Genomic DNA, 20,861 nt, shown 5'->3' with positions numbered 1-20,861 from the left:
TTAATCAAATTTAATTATTATAACAAACATATTTATAACTATCAACAAGTAAACAAAGAATTGCATAGAGTTTTCCTGAAAATGTATGCCTCTCATCATTTGTGAAATCCCTTATACATACAATCTGGTAGCGCACCCAGAACTATTTCGCACCTTGACATTTCATGCTGCAGGCACAGAGGCAGGCCTCATTTGGCAGTTAACATGCGTAGCTGTGAGACATTGCTCAAGCAGCAAGAACAAATGGTGTAGATGCAAATTTTTTGAATATCACACAATTTACACTTGTACTACAAAAATGAAGATGGCTCCCTGTTTTTTGACTATTGGAGATAATGAATGTCATGACGATTCAATGCATACTGCAGCTACAAAAAGTCTGTTGTGGAAGTCTTTTTCAAGAAGTGAACCTTATTGACACAGAGCAATCACTGAGACAATTTCTGCAGATGCAATGGCAATTGAAAAAGTACTTTATCATTCTATTGTCAAAATGTTAGGAGAAGAGAGACTTACTACTCATGAGGAACTCACTCATTCCGACAAAGTAGATGGAGGTGGTCTATTTCATGAAGTTGACGATATTTCCGACAATGAGAATTTTCAACCAGCCAAAAATAAGGCAAAAGCTGAACACATTGTGTTGGAGACAAAAATAAAGGTAGCAGCACTGGTAAAAAGAGCACCCCATGTGGAATCTATAAACTCTCCACAGAAAAGGATCTCAAATTTTAAAAAGAGAGGACCATTTGAAGAGAGGACCATTTGAAGAGATGAGAAGAAAACATAAAAACTGGAGGATCAGCAATCAATAAATATGCGCTAATGGAGTCATGGACCAATGACTGCTTCGTGGATCCTCACAAAATCACCAGCAAGGAAGTTACAATTTTGTCAACTGCTCTGTTTTTATCTTCAACAATTGTATTTTAACAACAGATTATGACAGTGATGTGTAACTCTGATTGCACATTTCAGGTAACAAGAAGGATTTTACAGCAGTGGGCTTTGGCTGATGCAGGCCAATTTCAGTCCAAGAACTTCATCTTCAAAGCATCAGTTTCATGGGATAAAAAATTCAAACAATGGCACAGAATTCAGAAGAGGAAGATCGCGACATACGTGAGAAACAGGGAGTCTGTGCCTTGGGAAGATACACTGGAAGTCACAAGAAAGTTTCAACTGCAGACGAAGGCACTTATCCCTAATTTTGACAAAAATTTGAGATTAATACAGACCAGACAGTTTGCCAGTACCGGTCAATTTATGACAGAAATCTTGCTGAAAGAAATTCAAAATCTGTGTTTGTTATAAGTGATGAAAATTTAGATAAAAAAAAAATCTACTCACCAAGTGGCAGCAGAACACACACATAAAAAACTGTTGTGATTGGCAAGCTTTCAGAGCCAGTGGACGGAAGGAAGAAGGGTGAAGCAAAAGGACTGGAGAGGTCTAGGGAGAGGGGTAGAGTTTCAGAAAGTCACACAGAACTGTGGATGAAAGGAGACTCACCATACAGGATACGAAGGAAAGACTGATTGTTGGGGACTGCATTGGACAAGATTTGAAAACCTGAGCTCAGGTTTTCAAATCTCGTCCAATGCAAAACAAGGATAATGGAACATAGTCAAATTAATCTGGTGATGCTGAGAGAATTAGATTAGGAAATAAGATAATAAAAGAAGATAAGTTTTGCTATTTGGGCAGCAAAATAATTGATGAAAGCCTAAGTAGGGATGACATAAAATGTAGACTGGCACTGGCAAGCAAAGGGTTGAAGAACAGGATTATTTTATTAACACCAAATATAGATTTGAGTGTCACGAAGTCTTTCCTGGAAGTATTTGTATGGAGTGTAGCCATGTATCGTAGTGAAACATGGGCAATAAACAGTTTGGACAAGAAGAGAACAGAAGGTTTTGACACGTGGTGCTACAGAAGAATGTCGGAGATTATATGGGTAGATCACATAACTAATGATGAGGTACTGAAAGAATTGTGAAGAAAAGAAGTTTGTGGGAGAACTTGAGTAAAAGAATGGCTCTGATGATGGTATACAGTGTAAGGCATCAAGACATCACCAATTTAGTACTGGAGGGAAGCACAGTGAGGGTGGGGGTTAAAGTCATCAAGGGAGACCAAGAGATGTATACAGTAAGCAGCACATTCTCAAGGAAGGATTTAGGTTGCAGTACTTATTCAGAGATGAAGAGGCTTGCACAGATAGAGCAGCATGGAGAGCTGTATCAAAGCAGTCTTTGGACTAAAGACCACAACAACAATGAGCTTATCATAATGGAATTTTTAGCTCCATTCCGTTCTTGGAGAAAATAACAGTAATGAATTAAAGAGAGTCTATCTTCTTGCAAGAACACAATTATTTGTGTTGTTTTATCCCCAAACATATTTCATGACAGTTGTGGCATCTTCAGAGGGATTTTTCTTTTATTGTTCCTGAAATATATACATACTAGTTTTATGAAGGTTAGGAATATAATGCAGGGTTGCCACAAGTTTCCCCAAGTTAAATTCCCTGATTTCCAGACAAGTTTTAGCATTTTTCACTGACAAATTTTGAGATTTCAAGGGTAAGTAAAGATGGAAGTTGGCAATGTGTCTATGCAGCTACGGTACAAGAAACAATAGAGCCAAACGAGGAAATATCTAAATAGAACTTGCAAGCAGATTGCATTTCCTAATGTGAGAAAAAACCTTAAGTACTAACATCAACATCTTTTGTAATAAATTGTATTTAGATGGAGAAAGCAAGCCAAATGGTATATGTGTTTCATTAAGACCAATGAAGTTATTTTATTTCAATAAAACGAAACCCACTTGGTGATAAAAACACACATTCCCTTGGAGTCGCAAGACAGATTTAAAATACCTTCACCAATTTCAGAAATAACCTCAGAAAGAAATAGGTCTGTTGAAAGAAATGTATAAGGTGGGGAAGATTTGTGTAAACCAACAATATAGATGACTGCCAATAAAATGTTGATTCTACTACGTTAATTATTGTTGGTTATTATCCACTGTGTTATATCTATTATTTTACAGATGTTATGTAAGCTTTCTTTCAAGAAATATTTGAGTACATGGTGTACAAACTACCATCAACTGCCACACTTTTCTTCCTCTTATCATCCATACTTTCTAATGTATAAACTACTTTTAAAGTGCCAAAATGTACTAGCATACGGTAAATAAAATATCTATAAAATGCCATACTGCACAACGTATCTGCAATGAACAGTCGCAGTTTTTGAAATCCATCACCTGTGGCCTCTAGCCTGCCGAGGAGCACTGCAGTCCTCGATCCGTGGGTATATCACAAAAATCCACTGCATTACGCCACATACAAACAGACCAATAAAACGAAACCCACTTGGTGATAAAAACACACATTCCCTTGGAGTCGCAAGACAGATTTAAAATACCTTCACCAATTTCAGAAATAACCTCAGAAAGAAATAGGTCTGTTGAAAGAAATGTATAAGGTGGGGAAGATTTGTGTAAACCAACAATATAGATGACTGCCAATAAAATGTTGATTCTACTACGTTAATTATTGTTGGTTATTATCCACTGTGTTATATCTATTATTTTACAGATGTTATGTAAGCTTTCTTTCAAGAAATATTTGAGTACATGGTGTACAAACTACCATCAACTGCCACACTTTTCTTCCTCTTATCATCCATACTTTCTAATGTATAAACTACTTTTAAAGTGCCAAAATGTACTAGCATACGGTAAATAAAATATCTATAAAATGCCATACTGCACAACGTATCTGCAATGAACAGTCGCAGTTTTTGAAATCCATCACCTGTGGCCTCTAGCCTGCCGAGGAGCACTGCAGTCCTCGATCCGTGGGTATATCACAAAAATCCACTGCATTACGCCACATACAAACAGACCAGGCCTGCGGACAGTTCAGTGGGACTAGGTCTGATGGGTAGGACTTGTATTAGTGGAAAATGAAGGGCTTCAGATTGGCAGGCCCCATCCATTAGAGATACCGGCAGAAATGGCCCGCAGTTTTGGCCTATCATGGAAATCCACTCTTGTGGCCAGATATTCGTGAGTGATGGACAGCATGCTGATGAAATGCGACCACAATGATCAATCCACGAAACAGATAATGTCTGCAAATACTCTGAGAATCAATAATAATGAAGATAGGTAGAATTCACTGTAAAGATGACCGCTGAGCCGCAGACAGGCAGATAGAAAAGACAATCACACTCTCAGAACTAAATATTCGGTCATAGCCTTTGTCAGAAAATGACAGCACATGCACATTCAAACAATCACTCACACACAATTGAGGCTCATGTGACCGCCATCTCCGATCACTGAGAATCAGATCCAAACAAACCACTCCTCACACCTCCCTGCCTATCGTCAGCAGCTGCTAGGCTAGAGGCCAAAAGTGGTGGCAGCACTGACTGCAAGCTGAGGGGTGTGGTAGGAAGGGGAGAAGTAGTAATGAGGGAGTAGGGAAGTGGCGCATGTGCTCAGCTGCACCCAACCAGTGACAATTCACAACATCTCAGTAAACAAACCATTTCATCTACTAAGACAAAAATGAGATTTTTCCAGTTTTTTTTTTTTCTCAAATTTCCCTGATATTTCCCAATTCCTTGATTTCCAGAACCTGTGGCAACCCTGATAATGGCATCAGATTTTGTCGTCGTTTGGATGGCATACGTATTTTACATCTTGTAGCTGATAACAGAAATCAGCCACATGCCTATATTACCACCAAATGTGATCTGCAACACAGGGATGTTAGACCAATGTCTGAAATGAATTTCTGTGTAGAATATAACCTCTAAACTATGCATTCCAGTAAAATAAAGGTATATGGCCCTTTGAGCTGCTTAAACACGTCTCCATGCCCTGTAATTAAGCTAACCTTATCCTCATGATACCTAAAGGGGTGATATGTAGCAGGTGGTTGTGTATTCCTAGAGTCATCATTTACAGCTGGTTCTTGAAACTTTGTTAGTAGGCTTTCTCGGGATAGTTCCCATCTACATTCAACAGTCTGCCAGTTTAATTCTTTCAGTATCTTACTGACACTCAGCCACAGGTCAAACAAATCTGTGACCATCTGTTCTGCCAATCTCCATATTAGTTCAATATCCCCTGCTATACCTATTTGGTATGGGTCACACAGACTCCAGCAATATTCTAGAATGGTCACATGAGTGATTTGTAGACTGACTACATTTTCCTAGTATTCTACCAATAAACTGACATCTGCTACCTGCTTATCCATGACTGACCCTATGTGATCGTTCCACTTCATGTTCCTACTAAGTCACAAATTTGATAAGGTAACTGTTTACAGCCATCAAACAATTGAAGAAATGCATCTCTGAGCTATCAGCTGAGCAAATAAATCTTTATTCTCTATTTTTTTTAGTTAAATAATCATTTCTTTGGTGTAGGTGTTTATTTAACACAAACGGGTAGAGAATAAAGGTGTAGCTGATGGCTCAGAGACGGATTTCTTCTTGTATCTGACAGCTGTAAATGGTTACTTTACAATATTCCCAATCAAATTTCGAGGTCTGGCACAAATGGTAACTTTCTTTTGTATCAATGTCCCGAACTGAAAATTAGAGCTTTTTCTCCTGTGAAGATTGTTATTTACTGAAACCAGTACAGAATAAAGGTGTATTTGCACAGCTGATGGCTCAAAAATGCATTTCTCCCATCAAGTACTGTATTTGCTTGAGTTTACAGATTTGAACTTGGTCTCACTAATATTATATTCACAGGATACTATGTTTTCCATTTTGCAAAGTGCACAACTTTACATTATTGAATATTTAAAGCAAGCAGCCAATCATTGCACCACTTTGAAATCTTATGAATGGCTGACTGAATATTTGTACAGTTTAGGTCAAACTGTACTTCATTACCGATAACTGCATCATCTGTGAAAATTCTTTGGCTACTATTAATAACATCCACAAGATCATTAATAAACAACATGAACAACAGGGGACCAAACACGCTTTCCTGGGTTACACCCAGAGTTACTTCTACATCTGTTGATTCTTCTTCCATCCAAGATAACATGCTACATCCTCCCTACCAAAATGTCTTCAATTCAGTCACAAAATTTGTCTGATACCCCATATGATCACAATTTTGATAATAAGTGTCGGTGTCGTATGGACTGAAATGCTTTTTGGAAATTGAGAAATACTAAATCTACCTGACCACTGTGATCTTCAGCTTTCAGGATGACGTTAGAAAAATATGCACAATGATTGCAGCAGAGCTGGTAAATGACATAGCTGCTTTCACAGATGGCCTGGCACCCGATGGAGTAGGACAGGACTGGAATAGGAAGTGCTGGGTGGGTGGATTGGTCAGGGTTTGCACCTGAGTCTTCCACAGAGATATGATCCTTGTGCCAAGGGGCTGGGATTGGGAGTGGCGTAGGGATGGAGATGGACTGGGATGTTGTGGAGGTTAGGTGGGCAATGGAACACTACTTTAGAGGGGTGGGAAGTATCTCGGGTAGGATGTCCTTCATTTCAGGACATGATGATAGATAATCAAAGCCCTGGCAAAGGATGTGGTTCAGTTGTCCATGTCTGGGGTAGTCCTGGTGATGAAGGGGACACTCCTTTGTGGCTGATTTTTGTCAGTGGTGGGAGGATTTTGGTTTTGAGGATAAACGACATGGGACATCTGTTTGTGTACTAGGTCTGGGGGATAGTGCCTGTCTGTGAAGGCCTCGGTGAGACCCTCAGCATACTGAGCAAGAGAGTTTTTGTCATTGCAGATACACCATCCCATTGTATACGAGGGACGTTTTGGTGTAAAAGGGATGACAACTGTCAAAATGCAGGTACTGTTGGTGGGTTTAATGTGGACAGAGGTGCAGATAGAGCCATGAGAGAGGAAGATGTCAACATCTAGGAAGGTGGCACACTGGGTTGAGGGGGACCACTTGAAGCGAACGAGTGAGAAAGTGTTGAGGAACAAAAAAATAGGGTATCTTGGCACTGGGTTCAGACTTCGAAGATATCAATGAACCTGACACAGACTAGGGGTATAGTGTTTTGGGAGGCAAGAAAGATCTCTTCTAGATGACCCATAAAAAAGGTTGGCATACGAGGGTGCCATGGAGGTGCCCAGGGCTGTGCTGCGGATTTGTTTATTACTTTTCCTTCAAATGAGAAGTATCTGTGAGTTAGGAAAACGTTAGGTGTATGAGAAATGAGGTAGTGGGTTTGGAGTCTGAAGGATGCTGGGAAAGGTAGTGTTCAATAGCGGTAAGACCAAGGACATGAGGGATGTTTGTGTATAGGGAAGGGGTGTCAACAGTGACAAGTAGGGATCCAGGAGGAAAACGGGTGGGAATGGTGGACTGTTAGGGAAGGAAGTGGTTGGTGTATTTGATGGGGAAGGCTAGATTATGGCTAATTCATTGGAGGTGTTGGTGAATGAATGCTGAAATTCTTTCAATGGGGGCACTATAACCAGGCACAATGGGGCCCCAAGAATTGTTGGGTTTGTGGATTTTGGATAGCATGTAGAAGATGGGTGTGTGGGGTGTCATAGGGATGAGGAGGGAAATGGAATCAGGGAAGATATTCTGGGAAGGGCCTAAGGCTTTAAGCAGGTACTGGAGTTTGTGTTGGACTTCTCTCCACTGAAAGAATAGTGTTCTGAGGAAGAGACTGGGGAGGGATGGTAAGGCTAAGTTGGAGTGAGGTATTCCTGGAAGGTGATCGGCAGGTTGTTAGGTGGGAGGGGGGAGTATCACAGTTGGATGGCGGTACGAACTGGAAGAGGCAGGGTTCAATGTTGGAATTAAAGTGGTTTTGGTTGGAGGGATTGGAGGCAATGAAATGTTTCCATTGCAGGGGTTGGGAGAAGGGGAGTAGGTGTTTGACAAGTCCAGCATGGTTAAATTTGGGTGTAGGGCTAAAGGTGAGGCCTTTGGATAGGACTGAAACTTCTGTGGAGCTGAGGGTTTTGGTGGAAAGGATAACAATTGTGTTACAGGAATATTTTGGCTCTGGATTGGTGGACGGTTGGTAGGGAGTTTTGGGGGATGTGGCAAGTTGAAAAGGTTAACTAGGGACTGTTTAGCTGCTATGTGGTGTGGACAAAGAGGAACACTGTGGGTATGATAGGGGTTGGATGGTGGTGCCCTGAGATTGGCAGTAGGTTTCTACATTCCTAGATGTTGATCACCTCCTCTCTGCTGGTTCCATCTGCACCTCTGTCGACATTAAACCTACCAACCGCCAACAGTAGTTGCATTTTGTCAGCTGTCATCTCTTTCACACCAAAAAATCCCTCCCATGTAGCCTGGCTGCCTGTGGACTGCAGTGACAAAAACTCCCTTGCTAAATATGCTGAGGGTCTCACCAAGGCCTTCACATGCAGATACTATCCCCCAGACCCCGTACACAAACAGGTCTCCCATGCCATTTCCCCTCACACCCTAAATCCTCCCACCTCCCACAAAAACCAGTTACAAGTGAGTGCCCCTTCGTCACCCAGTAACACCCCAGGCTGTAATAACTGAACTACATCCTTCACCAGGGTTTGATCACCTATTGTTGTGCCCTGAAATAGGGACATTCTACTCGAAATTCTTCCCAGCCCACCTAAAGTTGTGTTCCGTTGCCCATCCAACCTCCACAAGATCTTAGTCCACCCCTGTGCCACTCCCAATCCCAGCCCCTCGCCCCAAGGATCACATCCCTGTGGAAGACCCAGGTGCAAAACTTGCCCAATCCACCCACTCATCACTTCCTATTCCAGTCCTGTCACAGGTTTATCCTACCCCATCAGGGACTGGAGCATCTGCGAAAGCAGCCATGTCATTTATCAGCTCCGCTGCAATCATTGCACATCTTTTTATATTGGTACGACTACCAACCAGCTGTACACTGGGAGTAAAGGCAACCACCAAACTGTGGCACAACATTCAACTGAACATAACACACTTGATATTAATGGCTCATTCACTACTTGAGCCATCTGGATCCTACCCTCTACCACCAACTTTCCTGAACTGCACAGATGGGAGTTATCCTTAGAACACATTATCCACTCCTGTAACTATCCTGGCCTCAACCTATGGAAACATACTGTATGAACACCCTCTACCGAACAGTTTCCACCCCCCAATCCTATTATCTCCTCACATTCTCATCTCCTATCCTTTTTATTTGCAGCCCTGTCAGTGCAGCCACCTGTCTTTCCCCATTCCCCACCCCCACCTCCCTGCCCCACAACCTCCTGACACTGCACCTGTTGGCAGTCTAATCTTTGCATACTCCATCAGACAGCATTTGTCTCTCCCCACCTCCCCCCCTCGCCCCTCCCCACCATTTGTACACCACAATCACTATCACTTCCACTTACCCACCCTCTCCAGATTGCTGCTTGCATTCATATCTTTTTCACGCCTCTTTTCAGTGGTACAAGAAATAAGTTGGGGCAATATTGAATATAACACACAATATTCAAACTTTGATCAACTGTCAACTGCATGTCTGAAAAAAATAAATGTGTACATGTGATCTCAGATTTCCTTGGTGTAATTGATTAATGGTGTGCTACTAGGCATACAGCAAAGTTATTGTTTCCATTATATCCATATTACTTTGACGCCTGGCCTAGTCATCATCTTCAGGCACTATAAATTTTGCCTTTAAGTAGACACAGCAACTTTGCTGTATACCTGGAAGCACACAAACTCACTGCTGCTTCAGTAGCAACACTAGTTTTCTTGGCCTAGGGCCACTGCCCTAAACTAATTTTTGTACCTGATATTTCATTCCCCATTGCAGGAGTATTTGTTAGAGGCAATGGAGAGCAGGTAGATGATTTTCCAATATGAACTGCTTTAAACAGTGTACCAAAGGCTCAATTACCTGAAGCAGCCAAACTTTTTTATTTGTAACTGTAGAGTTGTGATGTCTTTTGATTGTTGCCAAAGATCATGGGTTCAAACCAATGTATATTAAGGAATTTATAAAGCAGAAGGATTGGTGATGTTTACTTTATTTAGCATTAAGGCCCACAACTTCCCTCATTTCAGCCCTCCTTTTCTGTTTAAAGTTGTTTTTGTGTTTCTGAATTTATATGTTCTCTCTAAATACCCTAACAATGTGGTGATTGGACCCTGCCGAAATTTCAGTATCGAAGCATCAAATTTGGTGGTTCCGTGTTCCCATGAATGAACTACTACTGCTAGTTTATCCATACTAATTTATCCGTGCTATCCAGATGATAATTGCTCTCATGTTCATCACGACATCCAGTGAAGCTTTTATTAGTAATTCAGATGTACATGGCTCGACTATTGTGAAGTCACAAATAAATAGTTCAAACAACGGTAAGTCCAGGATGGAACAACAATATGGAAAGGATAAACTGCCACTAACCATAGAGTGGAGGCCTAAATCGGAGACAAGCACAATGAAAAACAATGGGCACAGTGAAAAAGAATGCTAGAAATATATCAGCTTTTGGGCAAAGTTCTTCTTTAGATGTAGAAAACACGTGCATGCGCCAGCGCAATCTAAGTGGGGTGGACTAGGGACTCCCCTCCCCTCCCCTCCCCTCCCCTCCCCACCCCTCCCCTCCCCTCCATCTCCTCTCCTTCCCCAACCCACCCCACCTCCCCTCCCACAGCCTCCTGTTTTGCACCTAGCAGCTCTATCCTGTCACCATGTCACTCCATGCTCCCACAAGCAGCACTAGCATTTCCCCCCAAACCTAACCTGCTATCACCCCCCCCCCCCTCCTCCCTCTTTCCCTACCGGCCAATGTCTCTTCCTTATCCCATTACCCATCTCAGCTAGACTGCTGCTCATGTTAGACACATTCATAGTTGGGCCTTAGGTTGGTTGGTTGGTCGTTATGGGGGAGGGGACCAAGGACAAAGCAGCAAGGTCACCAGTTCCATCGGGTTAGGGAAGGATGGGCAAGGAAGCCAGCCATGCCATTTCGAAGGAACCATCCTGGCATTTTCCTGAAGCAATTTAGGGAAATCATAGAAGACTTACATCAGGATGGCCAGATGCACGATTGAGCCCTCGTCCCCCGAACACGAGTCCAGTGTGCTAACCACTGCGCCACCTCCCTTTGTAGATGTCCCTTAGCTGAGCACATGTAATGTACAGCACTTTGTTTATTTAAGGCTGATTACATTGGTGAATCAATTACCTGCACCGCCACTGGCTCAGAGGATGTCTCCCACAGTAGCAGACACAACATCAGGAACAAAACCCATGACTAAGACTACGCCTAATTCCCAGAAAACCAAAGTCATTAAGAGAGTAACCACTGATTACTTGTCCTTTTAGAAAAATAATAATTATCAGGAAAAACTGTTTAATAATCATAACTTAAGTCCTTACAGGTTCTAACAAAATGGAGATCACAATCCCATGCCTTCTTGACAATTTCAATACAGAGCACTAGGTTAAACTGGCCAAGGAACTGTAAAAGAATTCTCTACTGATTTGCCAAGGGCACAATTGCATTATTTGCATCAAAAAATTCAGGGAAACCATGGAAATCCTAGGTTTTCAGTGTTTTTACTTCATTGCACTATCATGACTGATCTCATTGTTCTCCTGAAATAATATTACAACATTTCTCAAAACCCTTCCATTCACTATAAAAATTGTAGCACTCTGTTGCCTAAATTTTATATGAGTGCAGCACATACACAATTTGTGAATGTGTGGTGGTGGGGAGAAGGTGCGAGGCACATAATATTATGTTCGAATGCAGAAGTATAAGGAACTGTTGTACTTACCGTGGAATGCATTTGGTGTTATTATTTTCATAGTAAAACATAATTTCTAAGTTGGTGATGCCTCTATAGTCAGGTGCACGAAGCCACATGGATTCCATGTGTTTCTGACCGGGTGCAAGTTGCCCACCCGGAAGGGAAATTTTTATGACTTCTGGAATAGTCCCCTGTCCAGTATCACAAACTGGATAACCAGCACATGAAATCAATTCCGGTACAGATGATGCAAGATATAAATTACTCAATGGAGCACTACCAATGTTCTTGAAACGTATGCTAACATTCTGCATTTCACCACAAAGCATCTGTGAACTCATATTTTGAAATGATACCTGCAAAAGTGAAATGAGATACATTATAATAATACTACTTTAAATATATTATGGCAACTACAGAAAACTAGGTCTTGAAAACTATCCATTTAATGAAAGCACTTTAGAAATTATTGAGTTCTGGATGATTTAAAAGTTGACTTCATCCAAACAAATGGAAAGACGAAATGGTGCTCACTGTTAGATAGCTCAGAATTTCCAATTACGGTTCAGAATTGTATGTACAAATTAAAGCTAGAGGTTCAGTCCTGTAACTGACAATACCAATGCAGAAAAAGTTTTTTATTACTGCGTTCCTTACTACTGTTAATAATGAAAATACAGTTGCAACAAACAATTAAAAACTGACACGTAAAGATTTCAACATGTGGCATCTCAAGAAATTACAACACATGAGAATGGGAGAGTTAACATTTATTACTTTTACTGTGAAAACAGGTTACCCTATGTAACAGGACAATAAATTGAAGAAAAGAGCCAAGTGCTTACAGCTTCAACTGAGGGTTCACTCAGCTCTCTCCAACACAGGAGTGGACCCTGTTGGTGAAGGATGTTTGTAGTTGTTGTTGTTGTTGTTGTTGTGGTCTTCAGTCCTGAGACTGGTTTGATGCAGCTCTCCATGCTACTCTATCCTGTGCAAGCTTCATCATCTCCCATTACCTACTGCAACCTACACCCTTCTGTATCTGTTTAGTGTATTCATCTCTTGGTCTCCCTCTACAATTTTTACCGTCCACACTGCCCTCCAATACCAAATTGGTGATCCCTTGATACCTCAGAACATGTCCTACCAACCGATCCCTCCTTCTAGTCAAGTTGTGCCACAAACGTCTCTTCTCTCCAATCCTATTCAATACCTCCTCATTAGTTATATGATCTACCCACCTAATCTTCAGCATTCTTCTGTAGCACCACATTTCAAAAGCTTCTGTTCTCTTCCTGTCCAAACTATTTATCATCCATGTTTCACTTCCATACATGGCTACACTCCATACAAATACTTTCAGAAACGACTTCCTGACCCTTTAATATATATTCGATGTTAACAAATTTCTCTTCTTCAGAAACGCTTTCCTTGCCATTGCCAGTCTAAATTTTATATCCTCTCTACTTCAACCATCATCAGTTATTTTGCTTCCCAAATAACAAAACTCCTTTACTACTTTAAGTGTCTCATTTCCTAATCTAATCCCTTCAGCATCACCCGACTTAATTCGACTACATTCCATTATCCTCGTTTTGCTTTTGTTGATGTTCATCTTATATCCTCCTTTCAAGACACTATCCATTCCGTTCAACTGCTCTTCTAAGTCCTTTGCTGTCTCTGACAGAATTACATTGTCATCGGCGAACCTCAAAGTTTTTATTTATTCTCCATGGATTTTAATACCTACTCCAAATTTTTCTTTTGTTTCCTTCACTGCTTGCTCAATATACAGATTGAACAACATCGGGGAGAGGCTACAACCCTGTCTTACTCCCTTCCCAACCACTGCTTCCCTTTCATGTCCCTCAACTCTTATAACTGCCATCTGGTTTCTGTACAAATTGTAAATAGCCTTTCGCTCCCTGTATTTTACCACTGCCACCTTCAAAATTTGAAAGAGAGTATTCCAGTCAACATTGTCAAAAGTTTTCTCTAAGTTTACAAATGCTAGAAACATAGGTTTGCCTTTCCTTAGTCTAGCTACTAAGATAAGTCATAGGGTCAGTATTGCCTCACGTGTTCCAACATTTCTACGAAATCCAAACTGATCTTCCCCGAGGTCAGCTTCTACTAGCTTTTCCATTTGTCTGTAAAGAATTTGCGTTAGTATTTTGCATCCGTGTCTTTTTAAACTGATTGTCCGGTAATTTTCACATCTGTCAGCACCTGCTTTCTTTGCGATTGGAATTATTATATTCTTCTTGAAGTCTGAGGGTATTTCGCCTGTCTCATACATCTTGCTCACCAGATGGTAGAGTTTTGTCAGGACTGGCTCTCCCAACGCCGTCATTAGTTCTGATGGAATGCTGTCTACTCCCGGGGACAACCAGAACTGATCCACATTGGCATTGCCACTGACAGCCACATATCTCCCCCTCTTCAGCTTCTTTTCCCCACACTACAGCTTTCTCAATCCTTTAGCCTCCCACAACATGCATCCAGCACTCACATGAAGAGAGATAGAAAGCAGTTTTCTGACCTTTTAAGTTTACATATGCACATCCATCATTCACGTGCAAGAAAGTGGCGGCCATTCTTCATTTCTGGTTTGTCATTTACATTCTCTTAACGAATAAAACAGACACATCAACTGTGTACATAAGTTTCTTCTTCACCACCTTGTGATTTAATAACTGACATTTTACTCTTTCTGGTACTGTATCTCTCATGGAATCTTTCAACCCACATGACATAAGGGCACAAAGATTGTAAAGGACATCATCCCGAGATAGGAAGATTTTTAAGAAGAGCTGCATAACACAGATCACAATCCAGTAACTTTGGAACGTGAATTATTGTACAGTGTGGATGATGATGATGATGAAAACTAGATGACTTACAAACTCATCATATTAAAATTAAAAACCATGAATGAAGGTGAGAGGGGACAGTACCGGCTAGATGCAACTACAAAAATAGTATACAACAGTATTCACTATCTTGGACCATTTTCAGTCTGTATTTAGAAAATACAATGACCACTGGCTGCTAGATTTATTTATTTGGGTCAGAAGCCATACAAAATTCTAAATCACATGACTGTACACTATTAAGAGATACTAGAAAATCAACAGTTACATTATTTACAATTTACATAGATTACATAATTAACTAAACGATCTTCACCCAGAATTGAGCAACAGCAACTGCACCCCCTTCAGCCTTCATCAGCTCTTCATTGCTACATGACTGCAAGGTGATCCACTTTCTGTGCTATTATTTATTCACATTGTGCTGGTACTTTCGAAAATGCCCATTTGACAAGGTTGTCCTTGGAGTTAACAACACTTGACCTTTGTCTGCTCAATGATCTCCAAGAGAACCTATCTAAAGTACCTCCTGTTGGTAGACACTCAGCAGATTTCATGCACGTCTGAAGTTGGACACTTCTACCTACACATACTTTTTCTCTGGCAGCAAGGTAAGATATAATGCTGACAATTAACTAGGGAAACTACAACTGGATTTCAACCTAGATCTCAGTGGTCGATGGCTACAGAGAGATTTTAGGTAACATGGGAGTAAAAATTGGAATAAGAATAATATTGTGTTTGAGATTTGATGATGACATGGTCTTTCTAGCAACAGACAAAAAAGAATTACAGGATATAGCTGAAGTTCAGGGAAAGATTAATGGAATGAAAATCACTACAAATTAAACAAAAGCAATGCCACTAACAAGAAATAAAAGGGTGAAGGTAACACTGAATAATGGAATAGTACAACATGTGCAAAGTTTTAGATCCCTACGAAGCAGGATAGAAACCAAATGGAAGAGCAACATTGAAGCTGAAACAAGGATGGCAATGGCGAAAGTGGTATTTTGTAAGAAAAAGAGAATTTTCTGCAACAATATGAACAAAGATTTGAAGAAAAAACTAGTAAAATGCTTTGACCCATCTGGATTCTTGGATTTGGGGAGATGCACCAGGCCTGGGTTGAATCTGTCCTGCAAATTAAAGGCAAGGGCCCGTACGCTGGCCACCATGGATGTGGTTTTTAGGCAGTTTCCTCACATCTGACTTGGTGAGTACCAAGCTGGTACCAATGCATTGTCTCAGATACACAATTTGCAAACATACAGAAAACTCCACATACTTTCACACGAGATAACACTACACAGAGAGACAGTAATTGTGCCACAAATTCCACACTGTGGGAGAGAGAGTGCAAGAAGGGCATCCAGCCACGCTTTATCTCTAACTCTGCAAACTCTAATAATTAACATGCCAACCCCATGAAGGAATAAAGGCCAGCTACACATCCTCTCTATCTTCATACAATTTTCACAATGACCACAGTAATGTCTACTACTCTTATGTTCCCTCCTCCATCTTTTCGTTTACTTGTGTCTCAGAATAATTCTCAGTACGCAATTCTACAGTACTTACAGAGCAATTTTTGAACGGTTTTTCTATTAAAAGTCCATGTCTCACTGCTAAAAGACAAAAATAGTAAAATTTTACAATTTTAACCTTTCCTTTTCAGATGAATGGGAAGCATGACTTTGAAACCTCTTCTTTACTACAAGCATTCTAGGCCATAATTTACTCTGTTCATTTTTCTTCTTCCTGTCCATTCACTGTTTGTCTTCATATCTATTTTTGAACTTACTTTATTAAATTCTTTCATTCACTGTTCATGTTTGATTACACTAGAGGCTGTTGTTGCAGTCTTCAGTCTGAAGAATGGTTGGATGCACTCCATTCGATTCTAACGTGTGTAAATCTCTACATAACCCCCCTCCCCCTCTCATTTTGGTGATAGTTAATCTCCCGGGCTGATTCTTCTTTCAGTATTGAATTTCTCAATAATATGATGAAATCTAATAGAAGCTATTGTACTGACATACATATCCTTCATGATAACAACACTGGTTGGAGCAATGTCTTGTGTAACTGACCCTGTTCCAGACATTTCCATGTTACATGACAATACACAACCCCCTCTGCAAAGTCACTCCTGGACAGATGCTTGGAAAGATCGGCACAGTGGAATCGCGCATGGCACCCGCTGTGTGTAGTTGTCGCCACGAGTTTTATTCGCGTGACCTGGTGTCTATGCTGTAATTACACTGCAGCCACCAGTACCAGTGCTGGGTTCTGAACAAATGACAACTGCCCGTTTGCTCAGGCACTTCAAAGCTCTGCAATTGGTCACCTCCATGAGACTTTGTCACCAGGATTCTGCTGCCACCTCATGGACATGGCATGACAGGCTACCATGCAGCTCTGTGCCTTCAGAATCTGCCAGCTGCCGCTCACAGGCCATCAGTCCAATGTTACAGCCTGGGCAACACTGGGACCTGCCATTCAGGACAGCCGTGTCCAGTGTGAGGCCGCCACCACTGACTCAGCGCCAGAATGCCACTGCTGTTAGCTCAGCATGCCACCTCCCCTGTCGCAGGCCACATGCTATGTCTCTCTCGCCTACCACTATGCCACGAAATAATATAACTGCAGACCATCTCGGAGCCAAGAATACACCCAAATGACTGTTAAAATTTAATGGACTGATAAATAATTTTTTATGTTCAGTATATGTTTGTCTGCAGTTTCACACACTGCAACACCTGTATCCCAAGCTGGCAAAGCCCCAGATGGGAGTCAAGACCACCCACACCCACACACACACACACACACACACACACACACACACACACACACATGCACACGCACATGCACACCACATTTGTTAATACAAAACTTATTGAAAACAAGTTAAATATTTTCCGTAGATCTATACTGGTGATTACACTTAAGTGGCTGAAATCATGAGACTCTTCCTATATTGTCGCTCATGCCCTTTTGACCAGCATAGTGCAGTAACTCGATGTGGTATAGTCTCAACAAGTCATTGGAAGTCCCCTGCAGAAATATTGAGCCATGCTGCATCTATAACCATCCATAATTGGAAGTCCCCTGCAGAAATATTGAGCCATGCTGCATCTATAACCGTCCATAATTGGGAAAGAGTTGGTGGTGCAGGATTTTGTGCATGAACTGACATCTCAATTATGTCCAAAAATGTTCTATGGGATTCATGTTGGGTGATCTGTGTGGCCAAACCATTCACAACTGTCCAGAATGTTCTTCAAACTGATGGTGATAGTTTTAGGGACCTTTTTTTTTGTGGGGTTTTAGGGCGTTCAACTACTAAGGTCGTTAGCGCCCAGTCACAAATGTAAGTGTACATATAATCTGGTAAATCTCAAGGGGGGGAGGAACACCAGAAAGTTCTTAGAAAGACGCAGATAAAACAATTAAAAGAGTTAGATGTCTTTGGACAAGTCCGTCAAAGTAATAAAATGAAGAACACGAGCATCTGCTCGAGTGTCATCAGCTAAAATTTCTTGTAAGGTAGATGGCAGAGACAGGACAACACGAGATTGATTAAAACGGGGATACGACAATAAAACATGGCGCACTGTCAATGCATGACCACAAGGGCACTGCGGGGCGAGGTCACCAGATAGCAGGTAGCGGTGGCTAAACCGGCAATGCGTAATCCGCAACCTGGCCAAAACGACCTCCTCTCGCCGAGATGGTGGGGAGGAGGTTGTCCAAGCTGTTGGGAACGGTTTTATGGCCCGGAGCTTATTTTCGTGAAGTGACGACCAAGTATCCCACCATAATGACACAAACCTCTTACAAACAACCCCACTAATGTCAGACGATGGGACACAAAGGGAGGCTGGCTGAGGCAGGAGGACTGCAGCCTTGGCCGCAGCATCAGCCGCCTCATTCCCAGGCACTCCTACATGGCCTGGAACCCACATAAAACTAACAGGAGAGCCATCATCAGCAAAAGAATGGAGGGATTGCTGGATCTGTTGCACCAAGGGATGCACCGGATATGGAGCTCCAAGGCTCTGAAGAGCACTGAGTGTATCAGAGCAGAGTACATACGGAGAATGGTGGTGGCGGCGGACATACTGAAAGGCCTGTTAGAGAGCAAAAAGCTCGGCCGTAAAGCTGGAACACTGGTCGAGGAGCTGGTATTTAAAGGTGATGTCCCTGACGACAAAGGCACAGCCGACACCATCGTCAGTTTTAGAGCCATCAGTGTAAATGAAGGTGTTACTGGCGAGTCGCGCATGATGTTGGACAAACCATGAGCAATACACTGCATCCGGAGTACCCTCCTTCGGGAGCAAGCTGAGGTCAAGATGAATGGGAACTGGAGCCTGGAGCCAAGGTGGTGTCAGGCTCTCACCCTCTCTGAAGATGGTAGGGAGGGCAAAATCCAATTGTCGAAGCAGGCGATGAAAGCACACTCCAGGGGGCAGCAGGGCAGACACATACAACCCATACTGACGGTCGAGAGAATCGTCGAAGGAGGACTGATAAGAGGGGTGGTCGGGCATTGACAACAGCTGGCAGGTATACCGACAAAGCAGTACGTCGCGCCAGTAGGTCAATGGTAATTCGGCAGCTTCAGCATAAAGACTCTCGACAGGACTAGTATAGAAGGCTCTAGTCGCAAGACGTAACCCCCGATGATGGATGAGTTGAGACAGCATAAGAGGGATGGCCAAGCAGACGAGTAGACGAGGCTCTCATAATGCAGCTTCGATCGGACTATGGACTGCTATAAGCGAAGCAGGACAGTGCGATCTGCTCCCCAAGATGAACCACTAAGAACACGGAGGACATTAAGTGAACGTGTACAACGGGCAGCCAAATAAGAGACATGTGGAGACCAACAAAGTTTCCTGTCCAGAGTGAGCCCTAAAACCTTCGTTGTCTCTATGAATGGGAGAACAACGGGACTGAGATGTAAGGATGGTGGAAGGAATGCTTTATATCGCGAAAAGTTGATGCAAACCGTCTTCTCTTCTGAGAACCGGAAGCCATTAGCCACAATCCATGAGTATAGGCTGTCAAAGACAACGCTGAAGGCAGTGCTCCAGGAGGCATGTTCTCTGGGCACTGCAGTAGATTGCGAAGTCATCGACGAAAAGAGAGCCGGAAATGTTAGGTGGAATGCAATCCATAATTGGATTGATCGCTATGGCAAAAAGGGCTACGCTCAAAACGGAGCCCTGAGGCACTCCGTTCACCTGGAGGAAGACATTGGACAATGCGGAACCTACACGTACCCTAAACATTCGATCTGTTAAAAATGAATCAATAAAAAGGGGCAGGCGACTACGTAGACTCCACCTGTGCATAGTGCGGAGGATACCTCCTCTCCAACAGGTATCGTAAGCCTCCTCCAAATCGAAGAACACATCTACCGTTTCGCGCTTTCGCAAAAAGTTGTTCATGATGAACGTCGACAAGGTCACAAGGTGGTCAACAGCAGAGCGGCGTCGACGAAAGCTGCATCGAACATTGGTAAGTAGCCGTCGATATTCAAGAATCCAAACCAACCGAGTGTTAACCATGCGCTCCATCACCTTACAGACACAGGTTGTAAGAGAAATGGGGTGGTAACTAGAAGGAGGGTGTCTATCCTTCCCGGGTTTAGGTATGGGAACGACGACAGCCTCATGCCAATGCATGGGGACCTGACCTTCGGTCCAGACGCGATTATAGGTACGAAGAAGAAAGCATTTTCCTGCCGGAGAAAGGTGTGTCAGCATCTGAACGTGAATGGCATCTGGACCAGGAGCAGAGGACCAGGACAGTGCAAGTGCACGGTCGAGTCCCCACATGGTAAAGGTGGCATTATAATCTTCCCGATTCAGCGAGTGGAAGGAAGGTCGCCGAGCCTCTTCTGCCTCTTTTCTGGGAAGGAAGGCAGGGTGGTAATGGGCGGAGCTTGAAACCTCCGCAAAAAAGTGGCCGAAGGTGTTGGAGACATCCACAGGGTCCACAAGTACCTCATTACCTGAAGTCAGGCCAGGTATCACAGAGTGGGCCTTAATGCCCGACAGCCAGCGCAGGCCACCCCAGATGACAGAAGAGGGAGTAAAACTGTTAAAGGAGCTTGTGAAAGAGGCCCAACAAGCTTTTTTGCTGTCTTTGATGACTCGACGACATTACGCTTGGAGTCG

The 20,861-nt window shown here is 42.4% G+C and overlaps 1 protein-coding gene across 3 annotated transcripts in view; it reads right to left on the bottom strand.

Moving 5' to 3' along the window:
- LOC124615731 (trafficking protein particle complex subunit 8) overlaps positions 1-20,861 on the bottom strand; it is a 283,551-nt gene that overhangs the window by 76,758 nt on the left and 185,932 nt on the right. For all 3 annotated transcript variants that reach the window (XM_047143805.1, XM_047143803.1, XM_047143806.1), the window contains one exon: positions 11,825-12,153. In XM_047143805.1, coding sequence (XP_046999761.1) covers positions 11,825-12,153 — 329 coding nt within the window. The remainder of the gene's footprint in view (positions 1-11,824; positions 12,154-20,861) is intronic.

This window comes from Schistocerca americana, chromosome 5, assembly GCF_021461395.2.
Source record: "Schistocerca americana isolate TAMUIC-IGC-003095 chromosome 5, iqSchAmer2.1, whole genome shotgun sequence".
Classification (NCBI taxonomy): Eukaryota; Metazoa; Arthropoda; class Insecta; order Orthoptera; family Acrididae; genus Schistocerca; species Schistocerca americana.
The sequence above is the reverse complement of the archived record's forward strand: the minus strand, read 5'-3'. Positions and strand labels throughout refer to the sequence as shown.